The following is a 26,456-nucleotide window of genomic DNA, read 5'->3' on the forward strand; positions in this document are numbered from 1 at the left end:
TTCTAAAATTTTGGCTAGATTGATCTTAATTATTTAAACATTTGTCCTTTGTTTTCTAAAGAGGTTTATTGGTTTGCTTAGTTTTTTAAAAAGTTGTGAATGATGCTTATTAAGGAACATGTTCATCTTGTTAGGTTTTTTTTGCTTGTTTTTTTGAGACAGAGTCTTGCTTGGTCACCCAGGCTGGGGTGCACTGGTGCCATCTTGGCTCACTGCAACCTCCTCCTCCCCAATTCAAGCAATTCTCCTGCCTCAGCCTCCTGAGTAGCTGGGATTACAGGCATGTGCCCCTATGCCCAGCTAAGTTTTGTATTTTTAGTAGAGACAGGGTTTCGCCATATTGGCCAGGCTGGTCTTGAACTCCTGAGCTCAATCTGCCCACCTTGGCTTCCTAAAGTCCTGAGATTACAGGCATGAACCACCATGCCCTGGCTCATCTTGTTAGTTTCGACTGATCTTGAGAATACTGTAGTACTCAAAATTTATCCAGTTGTCTTAATTTTTATAAACCATATTATTTTATAAAGCATCATTTTTCTTGGTCGAGCAAGTTTATAATATTGTCTAAATGAAATTTGTCTGCCTTCTTTTTACTTTAAGAAATATTCTCTGGGTTTTTCTTTTCTTCCTTTCCTTCGTGTAGGCCATAGGAAAAGGATACAGAGTAGAGTTTCATGAACCTGAAACTTGGTGGAAATTTGATCCTGAAGAATTAGAAAAGTAAGGCACTTGAATTTTTAATCTTATCTTCTTTCTTTTGTGAATTTTGACATCATTTCACAGTTTATTGAATACAAGTGTAGGTTCAGGAAACGGGAGAATATGAGGACCTTTTTTCTCTGGTTTTTGGGTAGGCATTGTCCTTCCACCTTCATCTCCTTCGCATTTTAGGTCCCATCAACTTTTTACTTTGTGCTTTCATGTTGCTCCCACTTTTCTGTCTTTTGAACTACAGGACCATAATGCTATACTAACATCCTTGGAATCAATGTGTTTTGAAATTTAGTGATTTTAGAAAAGTAATGTAGTGCATATATACCTAATCTTAACTCCCTTTTCAGAGTTTGGGGCAGCATGTCATAATCAAACATCGTAATATTTCTGCAGGCAAATCATGACTAGTCAATTCAAGTAAATGACAAAGAATCTCCATAATGTAAAGTCAATTCTGAGTAGGTTGTGCTGCCAAATGAATACAGATCTGTTTAGGGTTTGCTGCCAAATGAGTTAATGGAGAACTGAGTTTTCACAGCTTATTGGATTTCAGTATTTGTGGTGAGAGATTGTGGACTTTTATTACATTGAATCCTGCTCTTTCATTTGTATCTACCTTTACCTTTTCCCTTCGTATCACTCAGTTTCCTGTGTTTCACTGTGTTACTGTTTTTTTTTTTTTTCCTTTCATTCTCTTCCCTGTCCCCACCTCCCCATGCGCTTTTAGGTAACAACTTTTTTGTGATAAAATTCACATACCCTTACAATTCACCCATTTAATTGCATACAATTCAGTGTTTTTCTGTACATTGATAGAGTTGTGCAGCCTTCACCCTTCTTTTTTTTTTAAACCATTTTTTCTCCTCTTACCTCAGTTTGCTTCAAGCTGTTACTTTGTGTATGGGGTCCAATTTATTTCCCCTTTGCCTTTCATTCCTTTGGCTACTTTCGCTTTCTGATTTGTATGCTGTGTGTTCATGTATAGATAGACAAACAGATTTATTAGTGTTAATATCTGGTTTTTTTTGCCTGCCTAGCTGTGTGTGTATGTATCACACCTGAGGTGGAAGAGACAAAAGCTTAAAAATTCAAAATATTTGAGTAATGATGAATAAATGAATGATAAAATGCTATGCAGTTATGGCTTCATTACATTTTTTAGGAACTGTTAAAATTTATTATTTTCTTAAAATAAGTTTGACTTTATATAACAAAAGCCAGTTTAACTGATACCCGGTGTAGTTTGATTTTTGAAAAGAATGGATTGAATCATAAATCTTGGCATGTTATGGACTTAGTTGTTTTTTTTTTTAATGAAAAAAGTATTTATTGAGACAGGGTCCACTACTGTCACCTAGGCTGGAGTGCAGTGGTGATCTTTATTTATTTATTTATTTATTTATTTATTTACTTATTTATTTTTGAGACGGAGTTTCGCTCTTGTTACCCAGGCTGGAGTGTGCAATGGTGTGATCTCGGCTCACCGCAACCTCCGCCTCCTGGGTTCAAGCAATTCTCCTGCCTCAGCCCCCCGAGTAGCTGGGACTACAGGCGTTTGCCACCATACCCAGCTAATTTTTGTTTGTTTTTTTTTTTTTTTCTTTTTTTTTTTTTTTGAGACGGAGTTTCGCTCTTGTTGCCCAGGCTGGAGTGCAATGGCGTGATCTCGGCTCACTGCAACCTCCGCCTCCTGGGTTCAGGCAATTCTCCTGCCTCAGCCTCCTGAGTAGCTCGGATTACAGGCATGCGCCACCATGCCCAGCTAATTTTTTGTATTTTTCAGTAGAGACGGGGTTTCACCATATTGACCAGGATGGTCTCGATCTCCTGACCTCGTGATCCACCCGCCTCGGCCTCCCAAAGTGCTGGGATTACAGGCTTGAGCCACCGCGCCCGGCCTTAATTTTTGTATTTTTAGTAGAGATGGGGTTTCATCATGTTGACCAGAATGGTCTCGATCTCTTGACCTCATGATCCACCCACCTCGGCCTCCCAAAGTGCTGGGATTACAGGCGTGAGCCACCGCGCCTGACGATCTTTTTTTATTTTTATTTTTATTTTATTTTATTTTGTTTTCGAGACAGAGTCTTGCTCTGTCGCCAGGTGCCAGGGTGGAGTGCAGTGGCGTGATCTCAGCTCACTGCAACCTCTGCCTCCTGGATTCAAGCAGTTCTCCTGCCTCACCCTTCCAGTTAGCTGGGACTACAGGCTCGTGCCACCACACCCAGCTAATTTTTGTATTTTTTAGTAGAGATTGGGTTTCACCATGTTGGCCAGGATGGTCTCCGTCTCTTGACCTTGTGATCGCCTGCCTCAGCCTCCCAAAGTGCTGGGATTACAGATGTGAGTCACTGTACTCAGCTAGATTTAGTAATACCTTGCCAGTTTTCAACTTCATATCATTTTTTCTTCTAACTTTTTTGCTTTCTCTTATCTTCAATGTAAACATCAGTTTTGAAAAGTAAACATTGGCCGGGCCCGGTGGCTCAGGCCTGTAATCCCAGCACTTTGGGAGGCCAAGGCGGGTGGATCACGAGGTCAAGAGATCAAGACCATCCTGGTCAACATGGTGAAACCCCGTCTCTACTAAAGGTGCAAAAAATTAGCTGGGCATGGTGGTGCGTGCCTGTAATCCCAGGTACTCAGGAGGCTGAGGCAGGAGAATTGCCTGAACCCGGGAGGTGGAGGTTGCGGTGAGCCGAGATCGCGCCATTGCACTCCAGCCTGGGCAACAAGCGAAACTCCGTCTCAAAAAAAAAAAAAAAAAAAGAAAAAGAAAAGTAAACATTTCTGGCCTTTTTCTGAGATAAATAAATTGGCATTAGTACATCTAGAACTATAAATGTAAAATATGTTTTCTGTATGTTTTGTCGTGTCCAGGTCAAATTACAGAAAACTATGAGGGTAAAATAAGTTGTCAGAAGTTCTTTGAGAGTCCAGAATATATTTTAAACCACTTTTTAGTTTCATATAATCTCACATACAGAAACGTACATAAATATAAATATATAACTTAACAAAGTTCTTATAAGATTAACACAGATTTTACAGTCACCCATGTCATGGGAGTATTACCAGTACCTCAGAAGCTCTTTGCATTCCTCTTCTTAGTCACTGTTATCTTTTATTCTCTAAAGGTAACCATTGTTTTGCCTGGGTAATCATAATATCTTTTTTTTTTTTTTTTTTGAGACGGAGTTTCGCTCTTGTTACCCAGACTGGAGTGCAATGGCACGATCTCGGCTCACCGCAACCTCCGCCTCCCGGGTTCAGGCAATTCTTCTGCCTCAGCCTCCTGAGTAGCTGGGATTACAGGCACGAGCCACCATGCCCAGCTAATTTTTTGTATTTTTAGTAGAGACGGGGTTTCACCATATTGACCAGGATGGTCTCGATCTCTCGACCTCGTGATCCACCCGCCTCGACCTCCCAAAGTGCTGGGATTACAGGCTTGAGCCACCACGCCCGGCCTTTTTTTTTTTTTTGAGACGGAGTTTCGTTCTTGTTGCCCAGGCTGGAGTGCAGTGGCGCGATCTCGGCTCACCGCAACCTCTGCCTCCTGGGTTCAAGCAATTCTCCTGCCTCAGCCTCCCTAGTAGCTGGGACTACAGGCGTGCGCCACCATGCCCGGCTAATTTTTGTATTTTTAGTAGAGACGGGGTTTCACCATGTTGACCAGGATGGTCTCGATCTCTCGACCTCGTGATCCACCCACTTCGGCCTCCCAAAGTGCTGGGATTACAGGCTTGAGCCACTGCGCCCGGCTTGTTTTTCTTTTTGAGACAGAGTCTTGCTCTCTCCCAGGCTAGAGTGCAGTGGTGCCATCTCGGCTCACTGCTATTCTGCCTCGCGAGTTCAAGCGATTCTCCTGCCTCAGCCTTCCAAGTAGCTAGGATAACAGATGCCTGCGACCACAACCGACTAATTTTTGTAATTTTAGTAAAGACAGGGTTTCACCATATTGGCCAGGCTGGTCTCAAATTCCCGACCTTATGAATCCTCCCCACCTTGGCCTCCCAAAGTGCTGGGATTACAGGCATGAGCCGCTGTGCCTAGCCTGATAATAAATTTTTAAAATGTGATAGGAACTGTCATAAAATAACTTGTAAAAAGTGATTATTTTACTTCAGTTTTTGTAAGTCCTAGAAGTCCACTTTATCTTTCTTTAATTCTTAAGACAGTACCTCATAATCTTTAATTTTGTTATTAGCAAGGGGGGTATAGTCAGCAGTGAATATGTGAAGAGGATGTAATTAACATTTTTCAATGATATATGGAATTTTTACACCTTTTAAAACCTTGATAAAAACCTTGAGTTTGTAATAAGTCTTTTTACATAAAATGTGGGCAGGTCAAACATATCTACTGTTTATTTGCAATATATTCAGAATTTGTATATTTTTCCTCTAAAACAGTTAATCTCTAAGCCTGTACATTTTGCAACAAAGATTTACAATACTTTTCTTTTTTGTTAGGAGGAATAAACATGGTGTGTCTCGAAAGAAGATTGCTCAGATGTTGGATCGTTATGAATATCAAATGTCCATTTCTATTGTAATGAATTCAGTGGAACCGTCACACAAAAGCACACAAAGACCTCCTCCTCCACAGGGGAGACAGAGGTGGGAAGGCTCTCTTGGCTCACATAATCATGTCTGTGTCACAGATAATCATTAAATTAGCTATTTTCAGCTAACACATTTATTTGCAATGGAAAAAGAATTAGTGAGCCTGTCTTGGAATTTAAATAGTTTCAAATAAAAGACTACATTGCCTCACAAAGAATGTTCCCAGCAAGTTGTTAACATGTAAATAAAAATTATGTGAAATTGTATTTTAAATGTTTTTATATTCTCTTGTTGTAATACTTTTGGCTGTTAAGAAAACACCTGAATAGTAGAGTGGTGGGTAGATGCTAGGATGGTTTTCTACAATTGAATTTTAAACTAACTTTATCTGTTTTATAGATACCATTGAACAGTTTTTTAATAGTTCATACTTAAATCTAACTTTTTATAAAACTTTAGTGTTTTTCCCTTCCTTCCTTAAATATGCAAGATAATACTAACTTGTTATAGGGCGCCTTAGTTGTTTCCTCTATTCATTAGGTAAAATTACGTTTCAGCTGATTGATCTGTGTGAGAAAATTATTTCTAAGTTATAATCAGCACATCACTTGGTTCAAACAAAATTCCCCAGCAAATGTTAGATGGTAGGCATATAAATCTGGGGAATTTTCTTCGTTATATACATATTCATCTTGTAATGTATACATATACATATTTTCCTTCTTCTCAAGCCATCTTTCTAATCCCATATGCTTGCCAGTTCTTGAAAAGATAAAGTTATGCTAATAATGTTTGCTTCTCTGTTCAATTTAATGTGATATAATTCTATTATAAAAGTATTTTGAACAGTTGCTCAACATTGATCATAAGAGGATTTGTACTATAGAATGTCTTTTAGTACTAATTTTTCTGTAGAGCAAACTATTTCTCTCATTAGATAGTTTTCTTTATTAGACATGTTTTTTCACTTAAGATTAAAAATTGAGATGGAATTCATTTCAGAGGTCTTGTCATTCATCCCCTGCCTTCAAATTGAGCTTTACCTAGACTAACCTAAATAATATAAGCATTTCTCTGTGACATGAGGAAAAAATATTACTACCTCTCTTAATAGCATTGTTCCCAATGTCTTATGAAAAACCTATCTTCAATAGTTTTTATTTACTTTTTTGATTTACTCTTTTTTTTTTTAATTTATTTTTTTATTTTTTATTTATTTTTATTTTTTTTAGATGAGGTTTCACCATGTTGGTCAGGCCGGTCTTGAACTCCCGACCTCAGGTGTTCCGCCCGCCTTGGCCTCCAAAGTACTTGGATACAGGCGTGAGCCACCATGCCCGGCCTTGATTTACTCTTTTTGGGGAAAAAAAACCCAGCTAATTACAATGGTGTTTTTTTTTTTGTTTTTTTTTTTTGAGACGGAGTTTCGCTCTTGTTACCCAGGCTGGAGTGCAATGGCACGATCTCAGCTCACCGCAACCTCCGCCTCCTGGGTTCAGACAATTCTCCTGCCTCAGCCTCCTGAGTAGCTGGGATTACAGGCACGCACTACCATGCCCAGCTAATTTTTTGTATTTTTAGTAGAGAAGGGGTTTCACCATGTTGACCAGGATGGTCTCGATCTCTTGACCTCGTGATCCACCCGCCTCGGCCTCCCAAAGTGCTGGGATTACAGGCTTGAGCCACCGCGCCCGGCCTACAATGGTGTTTTAAAAAATTGAGCATTATGATTCTTTGTATATGGCCTTTAAACTTTCTCTTAAACCAGTGAATCTTGAATCCCATAGTATTTCTTTGTGTGTTTTTTTTTTTTTTTTTTTTTCTTTTCTTTTTTTTGAGACAGAGTTTCGCTCTTGTTACTGAGGCTGGAGTGCAATGGTGCGATTTCGGCTCACTGCAACCTCCGCCTCCTGGGTTCAGGCAATTCTCCTGCCTCAGCCTCTTGAGTAGCTGGGATTACAGGCACGCACCACCATGCCCAGCTAATTTTTTTTTTTTTTTTTGAGACGGAGTTTCGCTCTTGTTGCCCAGGCTGGAGTGCAATGGCGCATTCTCGGCTCACCGCAACATCTGCCTCCTGGGTTCAAGCAATTCTCCTGTCTCAGCCTCCCAAGTAGCTGGGATTACAGGCATGTGCCACCACGTCCGGCTAATTTTTTTTTTATGTTTAGTAGAGACGGGGTTTCCCCATGTTGACCAGGATGGTCTCGATCTCTCGACCTTGTGATCCACCCGCCTTGGCCTCCCAAAGTGCTGGGATTACAGGCTTGAGCCACCGTGCCCGGCATTTCTTTGTTTTAAAACCTTTTGCTATTCCTTTCAACTTTTTTTTTGAGACCGAGTTTTGCTCTTGTTACCCAGGCTGGAGTGCAATGGTGCGATCTCGGCTCACCGCAACTTCCGCCTCCTGGGTTCAGGCAATTCTCCTGCCTCAGCCTCCTGAGTAGCTGGGATTACAGGCACGCGCCACCATGCCCAGCTAGTTTTTTGTATTTTTAGTAGAGACGGGGTTTCACCATGTTGACCAGGATGGTGTTGATCTCTTGACCTTGTGATCCACCCGCCTCGGCCTCCCAAAGTGCTGGGATTACAGGCGTGAGCCACCGCGCCCGGCCTCCTTTCAACTTTAAATATTACTTTTTATGTTGTGAGGCTGAACACCTAGAGTCAGTACTATCAACAAGGTCTTTATTACATGGCCTTTAGTGAAATAAGAATGTGATTTTATTTGTACTACTTAGTGCTATTAACATTAGAATGAGTATTACCTTTAGCTTGTTTAACACATGTATGTATATATTTGCTCATCTTAATATACAGTAAGAATATGCTAATTTGTTTTGTGTGTAAATGTACATTATATACATATATACATGTTCAGCTATGTTTTCATATATTTTATTTCAGAGTAATACTTGTTGGTATTTGGACTTGTGTTTCTAAGTATTTGATTCTGTAGATTAGCACAGTTTGAAAATTGTACACAAGGATTTCATTTTGCGACAGGTGAAACAACTCTTAGGTAGACTGTGTGTCCCTTTCCCTCTGTCTTCATAAACTTAAGAGTAATAATACTACAAATTTAATTTTTCAGCTGGGTGCAGTGGCTCAGGCCTGTAATCCCAGCACTTTGGGAGGCCAAGGCAGGCAGATCACCTGATACCAGGAGTTTGAGACCAGCCTAGCTAGTACAGTGGAACCCCATCTTTACTAAAAATACAAAAATTAGCTGAGCATGATGGTATGTGTTTGTAATCCCAGCTACTTGAGAGGCTGAAGGAGAATCACTTAAACCTGGGAGGCAGCGTTTGCAGTGAGCAGAGATTGCGCCCCTTGCATTCCAGCCTGTGAGACAGAGCAAGACTCCATCTCAAAAAAAAAAATTAGTTTTTTGAATAACATTTAATCAAGTTTATTTTCAGAAAGTAGAGGATTGCCTTTGGAGAAACAGATTATGAGGCAATATGTTCCTATTAACTTTAAATTTCTAGGTTATAGACTGATCTTCATCTCCTAGTTCTGTTCTAACTGCTAAATAATAATCATTTAGAGATCATTAGTCATTTCCAGTTAATTTTTTTTTACATTATAATGTTAGTGAGACAGCTACTGTTGTATCATGAGGTCCAAATAAATAAATCTTAACTGAGGAGGAAAACTAACATTCTTACTTACAATTAAACAAATTAAGGTCTTGCTCTGCTATCTGGGCTGGAGTGTGGTGGTATGATCATAGCTCGCTGTAACCTTGAACTCCTAGGCTCAAGGGGTCTTCTTTCTCAGCATCTCAGGTAGCTGGGACTTATAAACGTGTGTACTGCCCACACTTGGCTAATTTTTGCATGTTAAAAAGTTTTTTGTAGAGATGGGGTCTTCCTGTGTTGCCCAAACTGATCTTGTACTCCTTGCCTTAAATGATCCTCCTACCTTGACCTCTCCAAGTGCTGAGATTACATGCATGAGCCACGTACCAGCTTTAGTATTTTTTTGTTCTGTTTTTTGAGACAGAGTCTTGCTCTGTTGCCTAGGCTGGAGTGCAGTGGCATGATCTTGGCTCACAGCAACCTCCACCTCCCAGGATCAAGCAGTTCTGCTTCAGCTTCCCAGATAGCTAGGATTAGAAGTGTGCACCACCAAGCCGGATAATTTTTGTAGAGATGGGGTTACACCATGTTGGCCAGGCTGGTCTGACCTCAGGTGATCTGCCAGTCTTCGCCTCCCAAAGTGCTAGGATTACATGTGTGAGCCACCATACTCAGCCTAGTTATTATTTTCAAGACATAAATATAGTTGTTTTCCTAAATATTGTGGCTAATTTTAATTAAAAACAATGGAGGAATTAACATGCACTGGAAATACTAAAGTGACTATTTAAAATCATTGCTTGGTGTCTAAAAATCTATAAAAATGTGAAATTTGTAATTATTCTTCAAAAGTTTCCTATTCAAACAGTCTTGGTGGGGGCAGGCTTAAGAGAGGAGGTGTCTTTGTGTTGAATAGACTGGACTTAACTGGTCTCAAGTGATCATCCTGCCTTAGCCTACCTGGTAGCTGGGATTACAGGCACCCAGCCAGATGCAGTGTTAGTGAGATAGACCCCTGCTGCTGTACCTCATTCTTTTTTTTTCTTTTCTTTTCTTTTTTTTTTTTGAGACGGAGTTTCACTCTTGTTACCCAGGCTGGAGTGCAATGGCGCGATCTCGGCTTACCGCAACCTCCGCCTCCTGGGTTCAGGCAATTCTCCTGCCTCAGCCTCCTGAGTAGCTGGGATTACAGGCATGTGCCACGATGCCCAGCTAATTTTTTGTATTTTTAGTAGAGACGAGGTTTCACCATGTTGACCAGGATGGTCTCGATCTCTTGACCTTGTGATCCACCCGCCTCGGCCTCCCAAAATGCTGGGATCACAGGCTTGAGCCACCTTGCCCAGCCTTTTTTTAAATTTTTTTTTTTGTATTTTTAGTAGATACAGGGTTTCACCATGTTGGTCAGGATGGTCTTGATCTTTTGACCTAGTGATCCGCCCACTATAGCCTCCCAAAGTGCTGGGATTACAGGCATGAGCCACCATGCTTGGCTTTGAGACTGTGTTTTCTGAGTATTTATAAGGAGAATTGGTAGTGTATAAAATGTAGAACTGTAGTTGTGTGTTTTAGTGTCTTGACCAGATAGACTTGCCAGTCTTTATTGAAGTTTTATGTAGTCTGATGTGAATACAGTAACTAATAAGGCCTAAAGTATTGTTGCTTTTTTGTCCCTTGACGTTTGCAATCCACACTGAGTAATGTCTTAGTCTATAATAATTACAAAGTCTTAACTTATGATTCAGAATAAATAATTCAGAACATTCAGAATAAATAATTTGGTGGCAGCAGCAGGAGTAGGTTAATAATTTTTAGAGTTAAGTTTTAGGAGCTACAATTTACAAATTAAATTTTTTCCTATTAAAATTGTCAGCTATATCTTTGTAAATTTTCTGAGGAGAGATTGCATTAAGGGATTAATGAATATTCTGTTTGGTGATAAGATTGGCATACAAATCTTTACTTTTAAAATTAAAGTATCATTGAAACAGTTGGCTTCCCTTTATGTATACTGTATTTTCTTATACTGTCCTTAGAATGGTAAGAAGTAGTACTAAGTGTCTTGAAATAGATCCTAAAAATATAGGGATTAGTGATTGTCTTGTGTGTCCTTTTGATTGCTTTTTTACTTTGCAAAGCAGTATTTAGATTGATTCAATTTAGTAGATTCAAATTTCCAAATGTGTTAAGCCTAAGTTTTCATTTTTGCATGGTTTGTAAGTTTCAGAGCAAACCTCAAAAAGGTAATAATTATGATTATTTGCAACTAAGTTCAGAAAACATGTAGAAGAATGGTTACGATTTACTCTAAGTAATTTAAGAGTACGTTGACTGGTGTAATTTTTGTAATAGAATATACATGTATGTAAGCGGTAATTTGGAATATTTCCTACAGAGTTTTTTTTTTTTTTTTTTTTTTTTTTTGAGAGAGAGTCTTGCTTTGTCACTCATGCTGGAATGCAGTGGTATAATCTTGGCTCACTGCAACCTCCACCTCCTGGGTTCAAGCTGCTCTTCTGCCGCAGCCTCCCGAGTAGCTGGGATTACAGGCATGTGCCACCACACCCAGCTAATTTTTTTGTATTTTTAGTAGAGATGGGGTTTTACTACATTGGCCAGGCTGGTCTCAAACTCCTGACCTCAGGGGATCTGCCCACCTTGACCTCCCAAAGTGCTAGGATTACAGACGTGAGCCACTGTGCCCAGCCCAAAATTCTTAATACATTATCACTGTCTATGCACAAGAAGAAAGAGTAGCACAAATAACTTTGGAAAGACAGTCTCAACAGTAAATAGATATTAATTCTAGAAGCTAAGCTGTATGTATTGAAAAGTTTAGACTTTTTATACATTCAATAGAAACTTATTTTAGTCATTCATAATCTTTTTCTTCCTTCTCCTTCTGATAAATTTTGCTCTCTGAGAGATAACGCTGTCACATTCCAGTTGTGATAATTGTAATGATTACATTTATACTTCACTTTCCAGAATGGAATCTGTTAACTTCAATAAATTCTCTTAAATTTCAGTGTGAAAAAAATAGATCATTTTTCTGTAGCATGGACACAGGTGCAGTCTGATCCCTAATCTCAAAACTAGACACAGTTGCATTAGCAAGCATTATACCTACTTTGGTGAGTAACTGAAGACTTCACATCGAAGTGTTGTTTTGGTTTTTAGTATTTCCATTTACTTTAAAAAAAAAAATTAAATGACTTTTTGTAAATTGGTGGGAAGATTGAAATATTTTGAGAGGAGCTACTAGGTTTGCCTCTCAGTTTTGCTAGTAACTAAGGGGAAAAGAAACGTGGTTATTCATGGTTAAAATTGTGTTTTAGAAATGTCCATTAAAATATACTTTATTATTTGCATTATTTTCTTATTTTGCAGTTTTAACTGTGTTTTCAGATGGTACATGTAAAATTAAAGTTTTATTCTTGGTGTTGATTTACAATTAGTAATTATAATAATTGTACAACTTTCAAAATGTGTCTTCAGTTGTAACTCTGAGCTCTTTATTTTTTCTTAGCATAACAATTTATTTATTTTTATTTTTATTTTTTTTTGAGGCGGAGTTTTCGCTCTTGTTACCCAGGCTGGAGTGCAATGGCGCGATCTCGGCTCACTGCAACCTCCGCCTTCTGGGTTCAGGCAATTCTCCTGCCTCAGCCTCCTGAGTAGCTGGGATTACAGGCACGTGCCACCATGCCCAGCTAATTTTTTTGTATTTTTAGTAGAGACGGGGTTTCACCATGTTGACCAGGATGGTCTCGATCTCTCGACCTCGTGATCCACCCGCCTCGGCCTCTCAATTTATTTTTTTTAGCATGAAAATTTACTTGGGAAGGGATTGTGGGTTCTTTGTTTTCCTTTTTTTTTTTTTTTTTCAGTTTTTCTTAATCTTAGAAATCTTATTCTTTTTTTCGTAATCTGTTCTTGTATACATGTTTTTTTCACCCTATTCATTTTTTGCCCAGCTGTCCTCCTGTAACCTCATAACATTTTTAATGAAGATGATGGAATGGTAAGTGACTGGCAAAGCTGGACATAATCTCTTTTTCCCTCCTTTATTCTACTGAACTCATTATTCTACTGAACTCATTGTTCCTTCTGAGCCTTATTTAACCAAGTTAAGCTTATAGACCACAGCTCTGTAGTTAGTTTCCTGACCCTGTGGGTTATGTAGAAACTAGATACAAAAATGGCTGGAAAGATTATAAAAATCTGTTAATCATTGGTGGGGATTTCATAACGGCATAGAACTTAAATGTATGGATTTGAGAAAAAAATTTACATTAGCTTAATTGTGTGATGATGGATGTTAATTGATAAACAGTAGGTTGAAATTCACTGTTAACAGAATTTGCTATTATGTCATGATTGCTGGTTGCCCTTAACTGAATGATTTTGAAGGAAAGCTGATAACTATTTTGAGTTAAATTTTTATAAGTGGTTCCTTATATGGTGCAGTGCTGCTGCAAGAAACAGGAGTTTTGTCGCAAAAAGTCTCAATAAAAGCCATTTAAATAACTGCTGTTTATTTAATGCCCATCAGTGCTAGGCCTCCATCTAAATGTGATTGTTACAGTCACTGAATTTTCACAATTCAACAATGGTTTTAAAAGAGGAAGCAAATTAAGGTTAAACAACTTACCCCACATGATTGCTGTAGTAAGAGAGAAAACTGATTCAGATCTATGTTAGACATATTTATCTACTGTAACCCAGTATTATTTGTAAGCCATATAGTTATATTGTTTTGTTTTTTTTTTTAATTTAGTGTTTTTCCAAGGTTGAAAAGAAATTCCAGTCAAGAGTTGATTCCATATTTATGGTACCTGTATTTTATAAGGTTATAAGGTATATTGATTTATCAGGGAAGTTGAGTGAAGAACTCTTAAAGTGGCCATTTAGAATTCTGTTTAAAAGTCAAAAAAGTTGGGGCGGACGCAGTGGCTTATGCCTGTAATCTCAGTGCTTTGGGAAGTCAGGCGGGTGGATCACCTGAGTTCGAGAACAGTTTGGCCAACATGGTGGAAGCCTGTCTCTACTGAAAATACAAAACAGCCAGGCGTGGTGGCACGTGCCTGTAATCCTAGTCACTCAGGAGGCTGAGGTAGGAGAACAGCTTGAACCCAGGTGGCAGAGGTTACAGTCAACCAAGATCGTGCCACTGCACTCTAGCCTGAGCAACGGAGTGAGACTCCATCTAAAAAAAAAAAAAAAAAAAAGTTTATACTATTTAATGTTTAAATGTTTTCTGTAAATTAAACATCAATACACTTGATAATCATATTTCAGGAGCATTTTTTTTCCATTGAATTATTTACTTACACTGTTGTGCTTTAAGGCTTTCAGTTAATTTTCTTAATTAGCATTTGAAATGTATACTGTCTAATAAAGGGATTGTTAGATTATGTAAGTTGGGTTTTTTTTACCCTGATTAATTTTCAGGCATTATTTCCTAAAATAGGTCAGTACTACTTCTAAGTGGTTTTACTTCTTTTTCTTTTTCTTTTTTTTTTTTTTTTTTTTTTGAGATGGAGTTTCGCTCTTGTTACCCAGGCTGGAGTGCAATGGTGCGATCTCGGCTCACCGCAACCTCCGCCTCCTGGGTTCAGGCAGTTCTCCTGCCTCAGCCTCCTGAGTAGCTGGGATTACAGGCATGCACCACGATGCCCAGCTAATTTTTTGTATTTTTAGTAGAGACGGAGTTTCACCATGTTGACCAGGATGGTCTCGATCTCTTGACCTCGTGATCCACCCGCTTCGGCCTCCCAAAGTGCTGGGATTACAGGCTTGAGCCACCGCACCCGGCCTACTTATTTTTCTTTTATGTCTACTTACTACTTAAGTATGTTAGTAGTAGATATTATAGAAGTTACATACATTTTCTGAATATTTAAAGAATTAAGTTTTTTCTCTATAATAGGAACTTTTTTTAATTTTATGTTATTTTACATTTTCCAAAAGAATACTAAAAGAGACAGTTACTTCAGTTTGCTTTGTAAATTACTTAAATTCTACAAGGAAAATCTTGAAGTACAGAATTCTTACTGTTGGGTATTTTCCTTATTTTGTTCTAGTGAACTTAAAAAAATTGAAGAACTGTGTCTTGTTTGGTTTCTCTTCATTCCTTAAGAGTAGTTTATGGTTTTTTTTCTTGTATATGTTAAACTAGAGGTGGAGTTTTTGTTTAGAATAGAAAAGACTTCATGAAAGAAGAAATATCATTGGTTTTATGAATGAATTGATAGTTTTCAATTTAGGAGACTAGTAAGCAGTACATAAGGGTATTGGAATTATAGAAATATGATTCAGTTTAATCCTGGGCAGAGATGCAGTTAAGACGTTTATCTAGAATTTAAGTAAATTGAAGTATTTATAGGAAATGTGATGGGAGCCATGGGCTAGACATTTTGAAAATTAAAACCAGGGATCTTGTTATCTTTGGATTACTACTATGTCCTAGAAGCTTTATCCTTTACTAGGAATCAGTAACTCTTTATTGGATATTAGGCTCAATCTTCTCCCTAAAACAGTCAACAAACTTTCTGATACCAAGGAAGCAGTAATCAAAGAAGAGCAACGTTGTAGGGAAGCTTGTAATAAAAGTTGAATATCCCTATCTGAAATACTTGAGAGAAGTGTTTTGGAGTTCAGATTTTCTTTTGGATTTTGGAATATTTCCAGAATACATGCTAATTGAGCATATCTAACCTGAAAATCCAAAGTGCTCCAGTGAACATTTTCTTTAAGCATCATGGCAGTGCTAAAAAAGTTTAGGATTTTGGAGCTTCTTGGATTATGGGTGCTCAACCTGTATAGGAAACATGGACATGGAACATGAATTAGTTGTATTTGATACTTGCTGGGGAGAGGATTTCCAGAGCACCAAAGGGGAATGTCTCTAATGCTGTATCAGAGCCTTTTCTTCCAGATACTAACCTCACCAGAAGTCTTTATTTAGATACGTGGTATATGATCAAGAAATTAAATCCTAGAATACAGATGAGTAGAGCAAAGTTGAGGCTTTTGATTATGTATTTCTTTTAAGGTTCTTTTGAAATTATGTTGCAGTTTTTTGCTTTAACACTTTACAGAAGGATTTATAGACTATCTGAGAAGAATACTTGGGGTATTTGTCCCAGTCTTAAAGTGGTTCAACAAAAAGTTCATGATCACTTTTTAGGACCCTTTTTCCAAAGAACCGTGATCCTATGTGTAACTTAGAAAACACAAATGCTTGCATCTTTTTTCCGTTGGAACATATCTATCTTTATTCAGCAATCAAGAATAGCTGATACTGATGCATATCTTTATATGATTTTCCATTATTTATCTTCAAATGATATATATCGGGTCATTATTTGCCTCTTCAACCTCAGTAATTCAGTAACTTTTTTCATTATTTTGTTGACCTGTTCTGGACACTTTTCAAAATAATCATAGCATGATTTTAGTGGAAAGAACACATTGAAAGAGTTAAGCAATCTGAGTTACACCTCTATTTATGTCTGTCCTCTCTTTTCGTTTGTTTATTGAATGCCTTCACCTGTACTCTGAATTGCATCTCTTTCCTTCTCAGGAAATTTTTTTTTTTTTTTTTTTTTTTTGAGATGGAGTTTCGCTCTTGTTACCCAGGCTGGAGTGCAATGATGTGATCTCGGCTCACCGCAACCTCCACCTCCCGGGTTCAGGCAATTCTCCTGCCTCAGCCTCCTGAGTAGCTGGGATTACAGGCATGTGCCACCATGCCCAGCTAATTTTTTGTATCTTTAGTAGAGACGGGGTTTCACCATGTTGACCAGGATGGTCTCGATCTCTTGACCTCGTGATCCACCCGCCTCGGCCTCCCAAAGTGCTGGGATTACAGGCTTGAGCCACCGCACCCGGCCTCAGGAAATTTTATACATTGTCAGTTATTGCTTCTCTTTGTAACTTGAGCCTTGCCTGCTTTCCTGAGTCTCAACCATCAACAGTTAAACATGATCAAGTCTTCCGATCTAAAAGTCCCTCTATTGACACAACTCATTTATAGCCAAACTTTTTCTGAAAAGCAGTCTGCATTCATTGTCTTTTTCTCCCTCACCTCTCACTGGTAGTATGGAACCAACTCCATTTTAGGCTCTTGTTTCTGTCATTCTTCTGAATTGATTTTTAAGGTCTTCAGAGTAGTCCTCTGTATTGATGGGCATTATTTACTGTTCATCTTATGACTATTCAGCAGGCATTTTTGATCAGTTTTTCCTTAAAATACTTGCTCCTTGGCATCATGATTTTTGTTAGGATCTCTGTGACTATTTCTGTCTCCTTTGCTGCCTTCTTCTCTTGGTCTTTGAATTTTAGAATTCCTCAAGTTTCAGTTCTAGACATGCTTACTCTTTGCTTTCTCTATGTGGTCTTATTTTTCATGTGGACATAGTAGTCTCCCCACTTTTATTTTTGCCACCTTACAGTTTTATCCACAGAGGAGCTAAAGTAGACTATAAATTCTTTTGAAAATGCATAAATAATATCACTCACTGCTTAAACCCTATATAATTTTGTCCTTGGCTGCTTCTCTGACCCTGTCTTGTAGTCTTCATTTACTACAGTCCATCTATACTGACCTCCTTGAACTGTTCTTCAGACATGATGAGCTTGTCCTTGCTAAAAGCTCTAGCTGATACTTCTCTTTGGAAATGCTCATCTCATCTACTTTTCCTATGCCTAGCATTTTCTTAATGTTCAAGTCTCACCTGAGGTGTCTCTTTCACCACAGTACTTGTAGTTGAAGTTACTACTGATTTGTTGGCAATATTCCTGAATTAGAATATAGGATCAGTGAGGACATATTTATATTGTTCACAGCTGTGTCTACAAAATCTAAACTAGTGTCTGTAGTACTGTAGGAGCTCATTAAATAGTTGGCTGATGGATTTTTATACCTGCTGGTCCTATTAACAATATTGACCCCCAAATGTGTTTTCTTCTTAACCTTCTCCTCAGAACTCCAGTCTGTATACTTAACTGTCTACTTGACATTTACACTTTTAAGCTTAAAAGGTACCTCCAGTTGAACCTGTGATCTCTCTAAATCTGGGACTTCAGGATTCCTGCTACAGTGAATGGATTTACCTTTCATCTATTTCTGCAAGCTAGAAAGTCTAAAGAGTCTTCTTTGATGCCTTGTTTCCCCCTCATATTCAATCCATCAAATGGATTCTGTGGACTTTGTCACCTGAATATCTCTTGGATCTGTTTCTACATTTTTAACGAACATCATTTGACGGATTTTCACACAGTGAGCATATATATATAATCAATACCCAGGTCAGGAAATACAATGTTACTAGCATCTTAGAAGCTCCTTGTGCCCTCTGTCAGAGTAATCTTTTTTTTTTTTTTTTTTTTTGAGACGGAGTTTCGCCCTTGTTACCCAGGCTGGAGTGCAATGGCGCGATCTCGGCTCACCGCAACCTCCGCCTCCTGGGCTCAGGCAATTCTCCTGCCTCAGCCTCCTGAGTAGCTGGGATTACAGGCACGTGCCACCATGCCCAGCTAATTTTTTGCACTTTTAGTAGAGACGGGGTTTCACCATGTTGACCAGGATGGTCTCGATCTCTCGACCTCATGATTCACCCGCCTCGGCCTCCCAAAGTGTTGGGATTACAGGCTTGAGCCACCGCGCCCGGCAGAGTAATCTTTTTAAAGGGTAGATGTGATCATGCTTAACACCTTTCAGTTGCTTTCCATTACTCTTAGAATGAAAACCAGAAATCATAATGTGATGTTTAAGACCCTGGATGATGGTACTGTCTTTCCTATACAACTTTTATGTTTTTTGTTTTTTGTTTTTTGTTTTTTTTTGAGACGGAGTTTCACTCTTGTTACCCAGGCTGGAGTGCAATGGCGCGATCTTGGCTCACGGCAACTTCCGCTTCCTGGGTTCAGGCAATTCTCCTGCCTCAGCCTCCTGAGTAGCTGGGATTACAGGCATGTGCCACCATGCCCAGCTAATGTTTTGTATTTTTAGTAGAGACGGGGTTTCACCATGTTGACCAGGATGGTCTCGATCTCTTGACCTCGTGATCCACCCTCCTTGGCCTCCCAAAGTGCTGGGATTACAGGCGTGAGCCACCGCGCCCGGCCACTACTTTATATTTTTTAAATTACTCTTCTCACTTTCTGTATTCCAGCGGCCACCTCTCAATTCCTTGAATGTGCTATGCTGTTCGCTCTTGCTAAAAAATTCTATGTGCACATACCCCTTCCATTCTTGTCCTTCAGATTTGAACTCTTCGAAGAAGTCTTCTTAGACATAGCAAGCTTGATGAGGTCCCAGATACATCTTATATTTTCTCGTGTACTTTATTATCATTTGTATATGATTATTTCCCCTCATTGTTTTTAAGCTTCATCTGTCAGGTATTGTACCTGTTTTTGTTCACTGTTGTGTGGTCATCAGCTAGCATGGTGACTGGGAAAGATTGGTATTCAGTATTCATATAATAAGTGAATATGAGTAGTTCAGGTTTGTTACAGAATTATCCATCCCCATCCCCCACTCACACACACACCCAACTCATATTGAAGATTAAAGTTCTAACTGTAGAAACTGGAATGTAACTGTATTTGGAGATGGGGCCTTTAAAAAGGTAATGAAGATAAAATGAAGTCATGGGTAGACCCTAATCCCATATGAATCGTGTCCATGTACGAAGAGGAGATTAGGACACAGGTATGACCACGTGAAGACACTGGAGGAAGATGGCCATCTACAAGCCAAACACATCTAGATGCTTTAGAAGAAACCAGTGCTGCTGGCACCTTCATCTTGGACTTCTGGAAGTGTGAGAAATAAATTTCTGTTCTTTACCCAGTCTGTGATACTTTGCTATGGAAGCCCTAGCAATCTAATACCAATTTTGGTATTGACAATGGAGTGCTGGTGTAATTAATACCTAAAAATGTAGAAGTGGCTTTAGAACTAGATAATGAATAGAGCCCAGCAGAAGTATTTGTTAGAAGAAGCCTAGACTGCCTTGAAGAGATTGTTGGTAGAAATACGGCTGTTGAAGGTGATTCTGGTGAAGCTTAGAGAAGAGGCGAGCTGTGGAGAAAGCTTCTGTCATCTTAGAGGTACACATGTCACCTTGAATAAATACTGGTAGAAATATGAATGTTAAAGGTGCCTCTGGTAGGAACTCAAATGAAGAATATATTGTTGGAAACTGAGGGAAAGGTGATCCTTGTTACAATGTGGCAAGTAACTTAGCCAGATTCTGTTTTTTTGGAAAGTAGATGAACCTCTAAATGATGAACTTGTATGTTTAGCTGAGATTTCTAAGGAATGCGTTAAAGATAACGACCTGGTTTCTCCTTGCTGCTTAAAGTAAAATGCGAGGGGAGAGAGAAATTTAAGAAGGAATTATTAAGCCAAAAGGAATCAGAACCTGAAGATTTGGAAAATTCTGTATCCATATTGCAAAAATTTAACATGTTCTGGAGAGAACATCAAAGTTGTTGCGAAACAACCATTTCCTAAAGCAATTAGGGGTATGTGACTTCTGGATCCAGTCAGCAGTCTTGGCAGAAACCATTTCAGCAGAAAGTAGCAGAAGCCAGGATAGAGATGGGGTTATACCAATGGAATTGCTGCTGGTTGGTACTGAAGGGAACAGAGGGATAAAAATGAAGGAGGTCTGTTGGATTTCTGGGATTCTATAAAATGGGTCAGTAGAACTATCTGGCTGTGAACATGTGTTCTCCTTCAAGAAAAGGGAAGAATGACCCTGAAGATGATTGATAATTCAAAGGGACCACTATTGCTACCACAAGACTAGAGGACTCAGGCCTGAGGAGTCAGGGTGGGCTGCCTCCTAGGGCTTTGGGAGGTGAGCTCAGAAGACAGGGCTGACACCCCTGTTAGCTGGGAAGATGGAGAATGAAGCTCAGGAGGATTATTCTTGAGCCTTAAAATTGAATGGGATTTGCCTCGATACATTTCAGACCTGCTTGGGACGCATCACCCATTCTTTCTGATTTTTTTTTTTTTTTTTTTTTTTTGAGTGGGAATGTTTGTCCTGTTCCTGGCCCATCAGTGGTGTATTTTGAAAGCAAATAACTTGTCTAGTTTCACAGGTTTATGCTGGCGAAGAATTTTACCTCAGGATGAAACCTTGAGTCACCTGTACCTGATTTAAAGGATATTTAAATGAGATTTGGGGCTTAGAGTTGATACTGAAATGGGTCAAGACTTTTGGGGCCATTGGGATAGAATGAATGTGTTTTGCATATGAGAAGGACATGAATTTTGAGGAGCCAGATGGCAGAGTGTTAGGGTTGAATTGTATGCTCTCCTGATTTATAACAGAGTCCTAACTCCTGGCACCTAGAATGTGACCATATTTGGAGATGGGGTCTTTAAGAAGGTAATTAAGATAAAATGAGATTATACGTATGGGCCCTAATCCAATATGAATGGTGTCTTTATAAGAAGAGATTAGGAGACAAACACAAAGGGAAGATCATGTGAAGACACCGGAGAAAGAAGGCCGTCTACAAACTGAAGAGGGAGGCCTGAGAAGAGAACAACCCTGTGGACATCTTAACCTTGGACATCTAGCTTTCAGAAGTGTGGGAAAATAAATTTCTGTTGTTTAAGCCACCTAGTCTTTGGTACTTTGTCATGGGAACCCTAGCAAATATATAGCCCTTAACACTGGGTAGTTGAGAGGCACTTAAGATAATTTCATTTTCTGTAGTTCCTTTGTGTGTAAAGTTAGGATATTTTCCTTAATCAGTGGTTCTTTTAAATTTTAGCTCCAATTCATCTGCTGTATGTTCTTTCCAAAAATATTTGGACATCCCTGGAAGTCCATCAGGGGTTCAGAATTCTTAGATAAGACTTTTCACCCAGGCTGCCAGGCTAGAGTGCAGTGGCGCAATCATAGTTCACTGTAACTTTGAACTGGGCTCAATCAATCCTCCCAGCCAATTTTTAAATTTTTTTAGACATTGGGTCTCACTGTGTTTCCCAGGCTGGTCTCAAACTTCTGGGCTTAAATGATGCTCCTGCTTCAGTCTCCCAAAGTGCTAGGATTACAGGTACAAGCTACTGTATGTGGCCATGACCAAGTTCTAAGGATAGTTTTACCTTGGTTTTGTAGCTTACAATCTATTAATATAATTTAACTATTTGAAGTGAAAAAGTTGATTGTGTAGAATTAATTGATAGAAATAACTTGTCCTTAATATTGCCTAAAAATTTAGCGTTTTAAATTTTTTAAAAAATTTTATTATACTGGGGTTCTTATTAGTTTTTATTAGTTCTGGGGTACGTGTGCAGAACGTGAAGGTTTGTTACATAGGTATACATGTGCCTTGGTGGTTTACTGTATCCATTCCCGCATCATCTACATTAGGTATTTCTCCTAATGTTATACCACCCCCTACTATCCCTCCCCTAGTCCCCTGACGGCCTGACAGGCCCCAGTGTGTGATGTTCCTCTCTGTGTGTCCATGTGTTCTCATTGTTCAATACCCACTTATGAATGAGAACGTTCGGTGTTTGGTTTTCTATTCTTGTGTCAGTTTGCTGAAAATGATGGTTTCCCGCTTCATCCATGTCCCTGCAAAGGACATGAACTCATCCTTTTTTATGGCTGCATAGTATTCCATGGTGTATATGTGCCACATTTTCCTTATCCAGTATGTCTTTGATTGGCATTTGGGTTGGTTCCAATTTTAAGGAATTGTTATCTAGACTTGTATTGAAGATTTATTGCACCCCTTTTATGTGCTAGTGGTGGGAATACAAAAGTAAATAAGGTAAGCCGCCTACTCTTGAATATACAGCTTGATGAAGGGAAGATGGTGGGAACCCAATGGCTCTTATATAGAATATAGACTATTACTAGTGGGATTAACATTTCTGGAATTAACATTTTTGAATGCAGGGATTGTGTTTTTATATCCTCAGGGTCTGGCTCAGTGTTAAAATACCTTTAAAAAGCTGGATTCATGTTTGAAGAGTGAATACCCCCCAGAAATTATTTCTGCTGGCAACTTTAAGAAGCAACAGTGAGCCGGGCGCGGTGGCTCACGCCTGTAATCCCAACACTTTGGGAGGCCGAGGCGGGTGGATCACGAGGTCAAGAGATCGAGACCATCCTGATCAACATGGTGAAACCCCGTCTCTAAAAATACAAAATATTAGCTGGGCATGGTAGCACGTGCCTGTAATCCCAGCTACTCAGGAGGCTGAGGCAGGAGAATCGCCTGAATCCAGAAGGCAGAGGTTGCGGTGAGCCGAGATCACGCCATTGCACTCCAGCCTGGGTAACGAGCGAAACTCCGTCTCAAAAAAAAAAAAAAAAAAGCAACAGTGACATGGTACAGTATTAAACTTTAAATCTAATTAAATCTTGCTGTGTTCCGTAAGTGTTTTGAGGGAGTACTTAGTGTAATATAGATGCTGTTCTTTCTTTCTTTCTTTTTTTTTTTTGAGACAAGGTCTCACTCTTTCACCTAGGCTGGACTGCAGTGGCATGATCTCAGCTCACTGCAACCTCCACCTCCTGAATTGAAGCGATTCTTCTGCCTCAACCTCCCAAGTCACTGGGATTACAGGTGCCCACCACCATGCCGGGTTAATTTTTGTATTCTTAGTATAGATGGGGTTTCTCTATGTTGGCCAGACTGGTCTTGAACTTCTGACCTCAGGTGATCTGCCCACCTCCCAAATTGCTGGGATTACAGGTGTGAGCCACCATGCCCATCCAAATATAAATGCTTTTAATGACTTCCAGTATTCAAAGGTTTCTGAAATTGGAATGTCTTTCATCGAGAAGTATATGGTAAGTTGTGTAACATTGATGTTCATGGAGCTATGGAGTTCTGTGGTTTCAGACTGCTCCTTAGAAGTATCTCAGGGATTGTTGTAAAGGGCAGAGGGAGACAGAAACCACCAATTTAGTACAACGCAGAGTTTGAAATTGCAGAATTCGAAGTTAAGTTGCAGTTTTGACTGCAACTTGAGCAAGTCACTTAATTTTCTGAAACTTTTCCTCATACATAAATGATTATGCCTTTTAAATCTACAATGTAGGGTTACTGGATGGATTAAGCAATGTGAGTATGTTAAGTTTGAGCTGAAATCGTTCTTATTTTAGTCTTTGAATTCTGTGATTTTTGTTTACCTTTTGATGATTTTACCTCTATTGATAATACACTGAAGATGAGCAGAAAAGGAAACAACCCAGTTTTATAGTAGCTAGAAATGCTGTAATAGGCTGGGCTCACACCTGTAATCCCAGTACTTTAGGAGGTTAAGGTGAGTGGACCACTCAAGGCCAGGTGTTCTAGACCAGCCTGGCCAACATGGTGTAACCCTGTCTCTACCAAAAATAAAAATAAAAATAAAAATAAAGCCAGGCATGGTTGCATGTGCCTGTAATCTTAGCTACTTGGGAGGCTGAGGTAGCAGAATTGCTTGAACCCAGGAGGCAGATGTTGTGGTGAGCTGAGATCAAGCCATTGCATTCCAGCCTGGGTAACAGAGCAAGACTGTCTCAAAAAAAAAAAAAAAAAAAAAAAAAATGCTGTAGTACATCAAGAAGGATGAAGTTTGATTTTTTTCGTTATGAAATTCGTCAAATATATATATATATATATATTCCTTTTTAGCTTAGTTGGATTAATCTATGGACTTGCTCAGAACAATTTGTGATGATGATGCATATGCCTTTTTACCATGAATCCTGACAAGGTTTTCTCACGTATGTTGCATAGAGTGTTGGTATGATCTAATTACATTGATATTTTTATTTTTACTGGCAAATTTGGTATGATTAATTTCACACAGCAGTGTATTGAGCAGCCCAAACAAACCCACTTCTTGAAAAGAAAAAAGGAGTCTTTTATTTTGTTTGTCAAGCTTAATGAACATGGCAAGTCTTTACTCCCATCTCTTGGTTTTCATGGAGACATTTTTCCCTTGTTTCTCATATGTAGCATTATGTGTAATGTTCATGTGACAGTGTTATATTAGCCTACCTGTAGTTATATGAAACCATTAATTCACTGTATCCTGAGCGCCTCTGAAATTACTCATTTAGGATGGGAGCATCATTTTGAGAGGATATTAGTTTTCTGTTTTTACAATAGTTAGAAAAGTGGCCGGACGTGGTGGCTCACTGTAAACCCAGCACTATAGGAGGCCGAGGTGGGCCGATCACTTTAGGTTCAGAGTTCGAGACCAGCCTGGCTACAATGGTGAAACCCATCTCTACTAAAAATAGAAAATTAGCTGGGCGTGGTGACTCATGACTGTAATCCCAGCAACTGGGGAGGCTGAGGCAGGAGAACTGCTAGAACCCAGGAGGCGGAGGTTGCAGTGAACCATGGAATTCTAGCCTGGGCAACAGAGTGAGTGAGACTCTGTCTCAAAAAAAAAAAAGAATGACAGCTGTCATAAGACTCAGTAGACGGGAAAGAGGGCACATGTTGGAAGGCACAAGAGGCAGTTTATAATATTTTAAGATATAATTATGTTACCATGTTTTTTTAAGAATATAATTTTTTTTTTTTGAGACAGGGTCTTCATCTGTCACTCAGGCTGGGTTTCAGTGGCGTGATCATAGCTCACTGCAGCCTTGAACTCCTGCTGGATTCAAGTGATCCTCCCATTACGACCTCTTGAGTGGGTAGGACTACAGGCATGTGCCACCATGCCTGGCTAATTTTTTTTTTTTTTTTTAATTTTTTATATTCGGTAGGGACAGGATCTTTATAGGCTCGTCTTGAAATCCTAGCTTCAAGTGATCATTCCTAAGTGCTGGGATTATGGGCATGAGCCCACTGCACCTGATGATGTAGTCTGAATTTTTAATAACATTATGTTCTTCCTGACTTTATTTTCTACTTTTAAGCTGAAGTAGAAGTTATTTAGAAACAATTTACTTATAGAGAAATTATTTTATTTCTAGACAGTATAGTTAATACTCAGTGGACAAAGAAAATGAGAAGAAAAGCAGCTCATCAGTAGTTAAATAATTATTCAAGCAAGATGTGGATAAGTTGCTGTGGTATGACATTGACGTGGCACTTCTAAGAAATGTGTTTGGTTATATGAATTCTCTTCTTTTGGGAACAAGGTAGACCTGCTGAAGTCACAGAGCCCATAGTAGATATCCAGGGCTGAAGCTTAAGTGGGCGTCATACCCAAGGCAGCCAGCAGTGAAAAGAGCCACAGAAAACAACAAATGTTATGCTTGGGAAACAAGTTCAGTCAGCATATATTAGACAAAGGCATGATAAACTGGTAGACAAAATCAGGAGCCAAGAACTAAAATGGAACTTAGTTAAGGTTGGGTGGGTAGAAGAATGATTCTAGAGCATTGCCATGAATGGTGTTGGGATGTTTGAGGCTTGTGTTAGTGGCTGTTAGCTGTATGGTTTCTTGGTGAAAGATGGACTGATTTAAAGGTACAGAATTGGACTAGAACCTTCCTGTCTGCCTTCCCAGCCCTGAACAAGGGCTTTATTTGGATTGGCCTTGGTCATGATAGGGGGTGGGACAGGAATAAGTAAGTTTAGGTAAATT

At 39.2% G+C, this 26,456-nt stretch overlaps 1 protein-coding gene across 6 annotated transcripts in view; it reads left to right on the forward strand.

The window, feature by feature from the left end:
• N4BP2L2 (NEDD4 binding protein 2 like 2) overlaps positions 1-26,456 on the forward strand; it is a 152,221-nt gene that overhangs the window by 20,124 nt on the left and 105,641 nt on the right. For 5 of the 6 annotated variants that reach the window (XM_074387864.1, XM_074387865.1, XM_074387867.1 and 2 more), the window contains 2 exons: positions 644-720; positions 5,190-5,336. In XM_074387864.1, the coding sequence (XP_074243965.1) occupies positions 644-720; positions 5,190-5,336 (224 nt within the window). Of the gene's footprint in view, positions 1-643; positions 5,337-26,456 lie in introns of those variants that run through there. The other variant, XM_074387866.1, reaches the window with a different exon arrangement.

The sequence above is a fragment of the Saimiri boliviensis genome, chromosome 16 (genome assembly GCF_048565385.1).
Source record: "Saimiri boliviensis isolate mSaiBol1 chromosome 16, mSaiBol1.pri, whole genome shotgun sequence".
Classification (NCBI taxonomy): Eukaryota; Metazoa; Chordata; class Mammalia; order Primates; family Cebidae; genus Saimiri; species Saimiri boliviensis.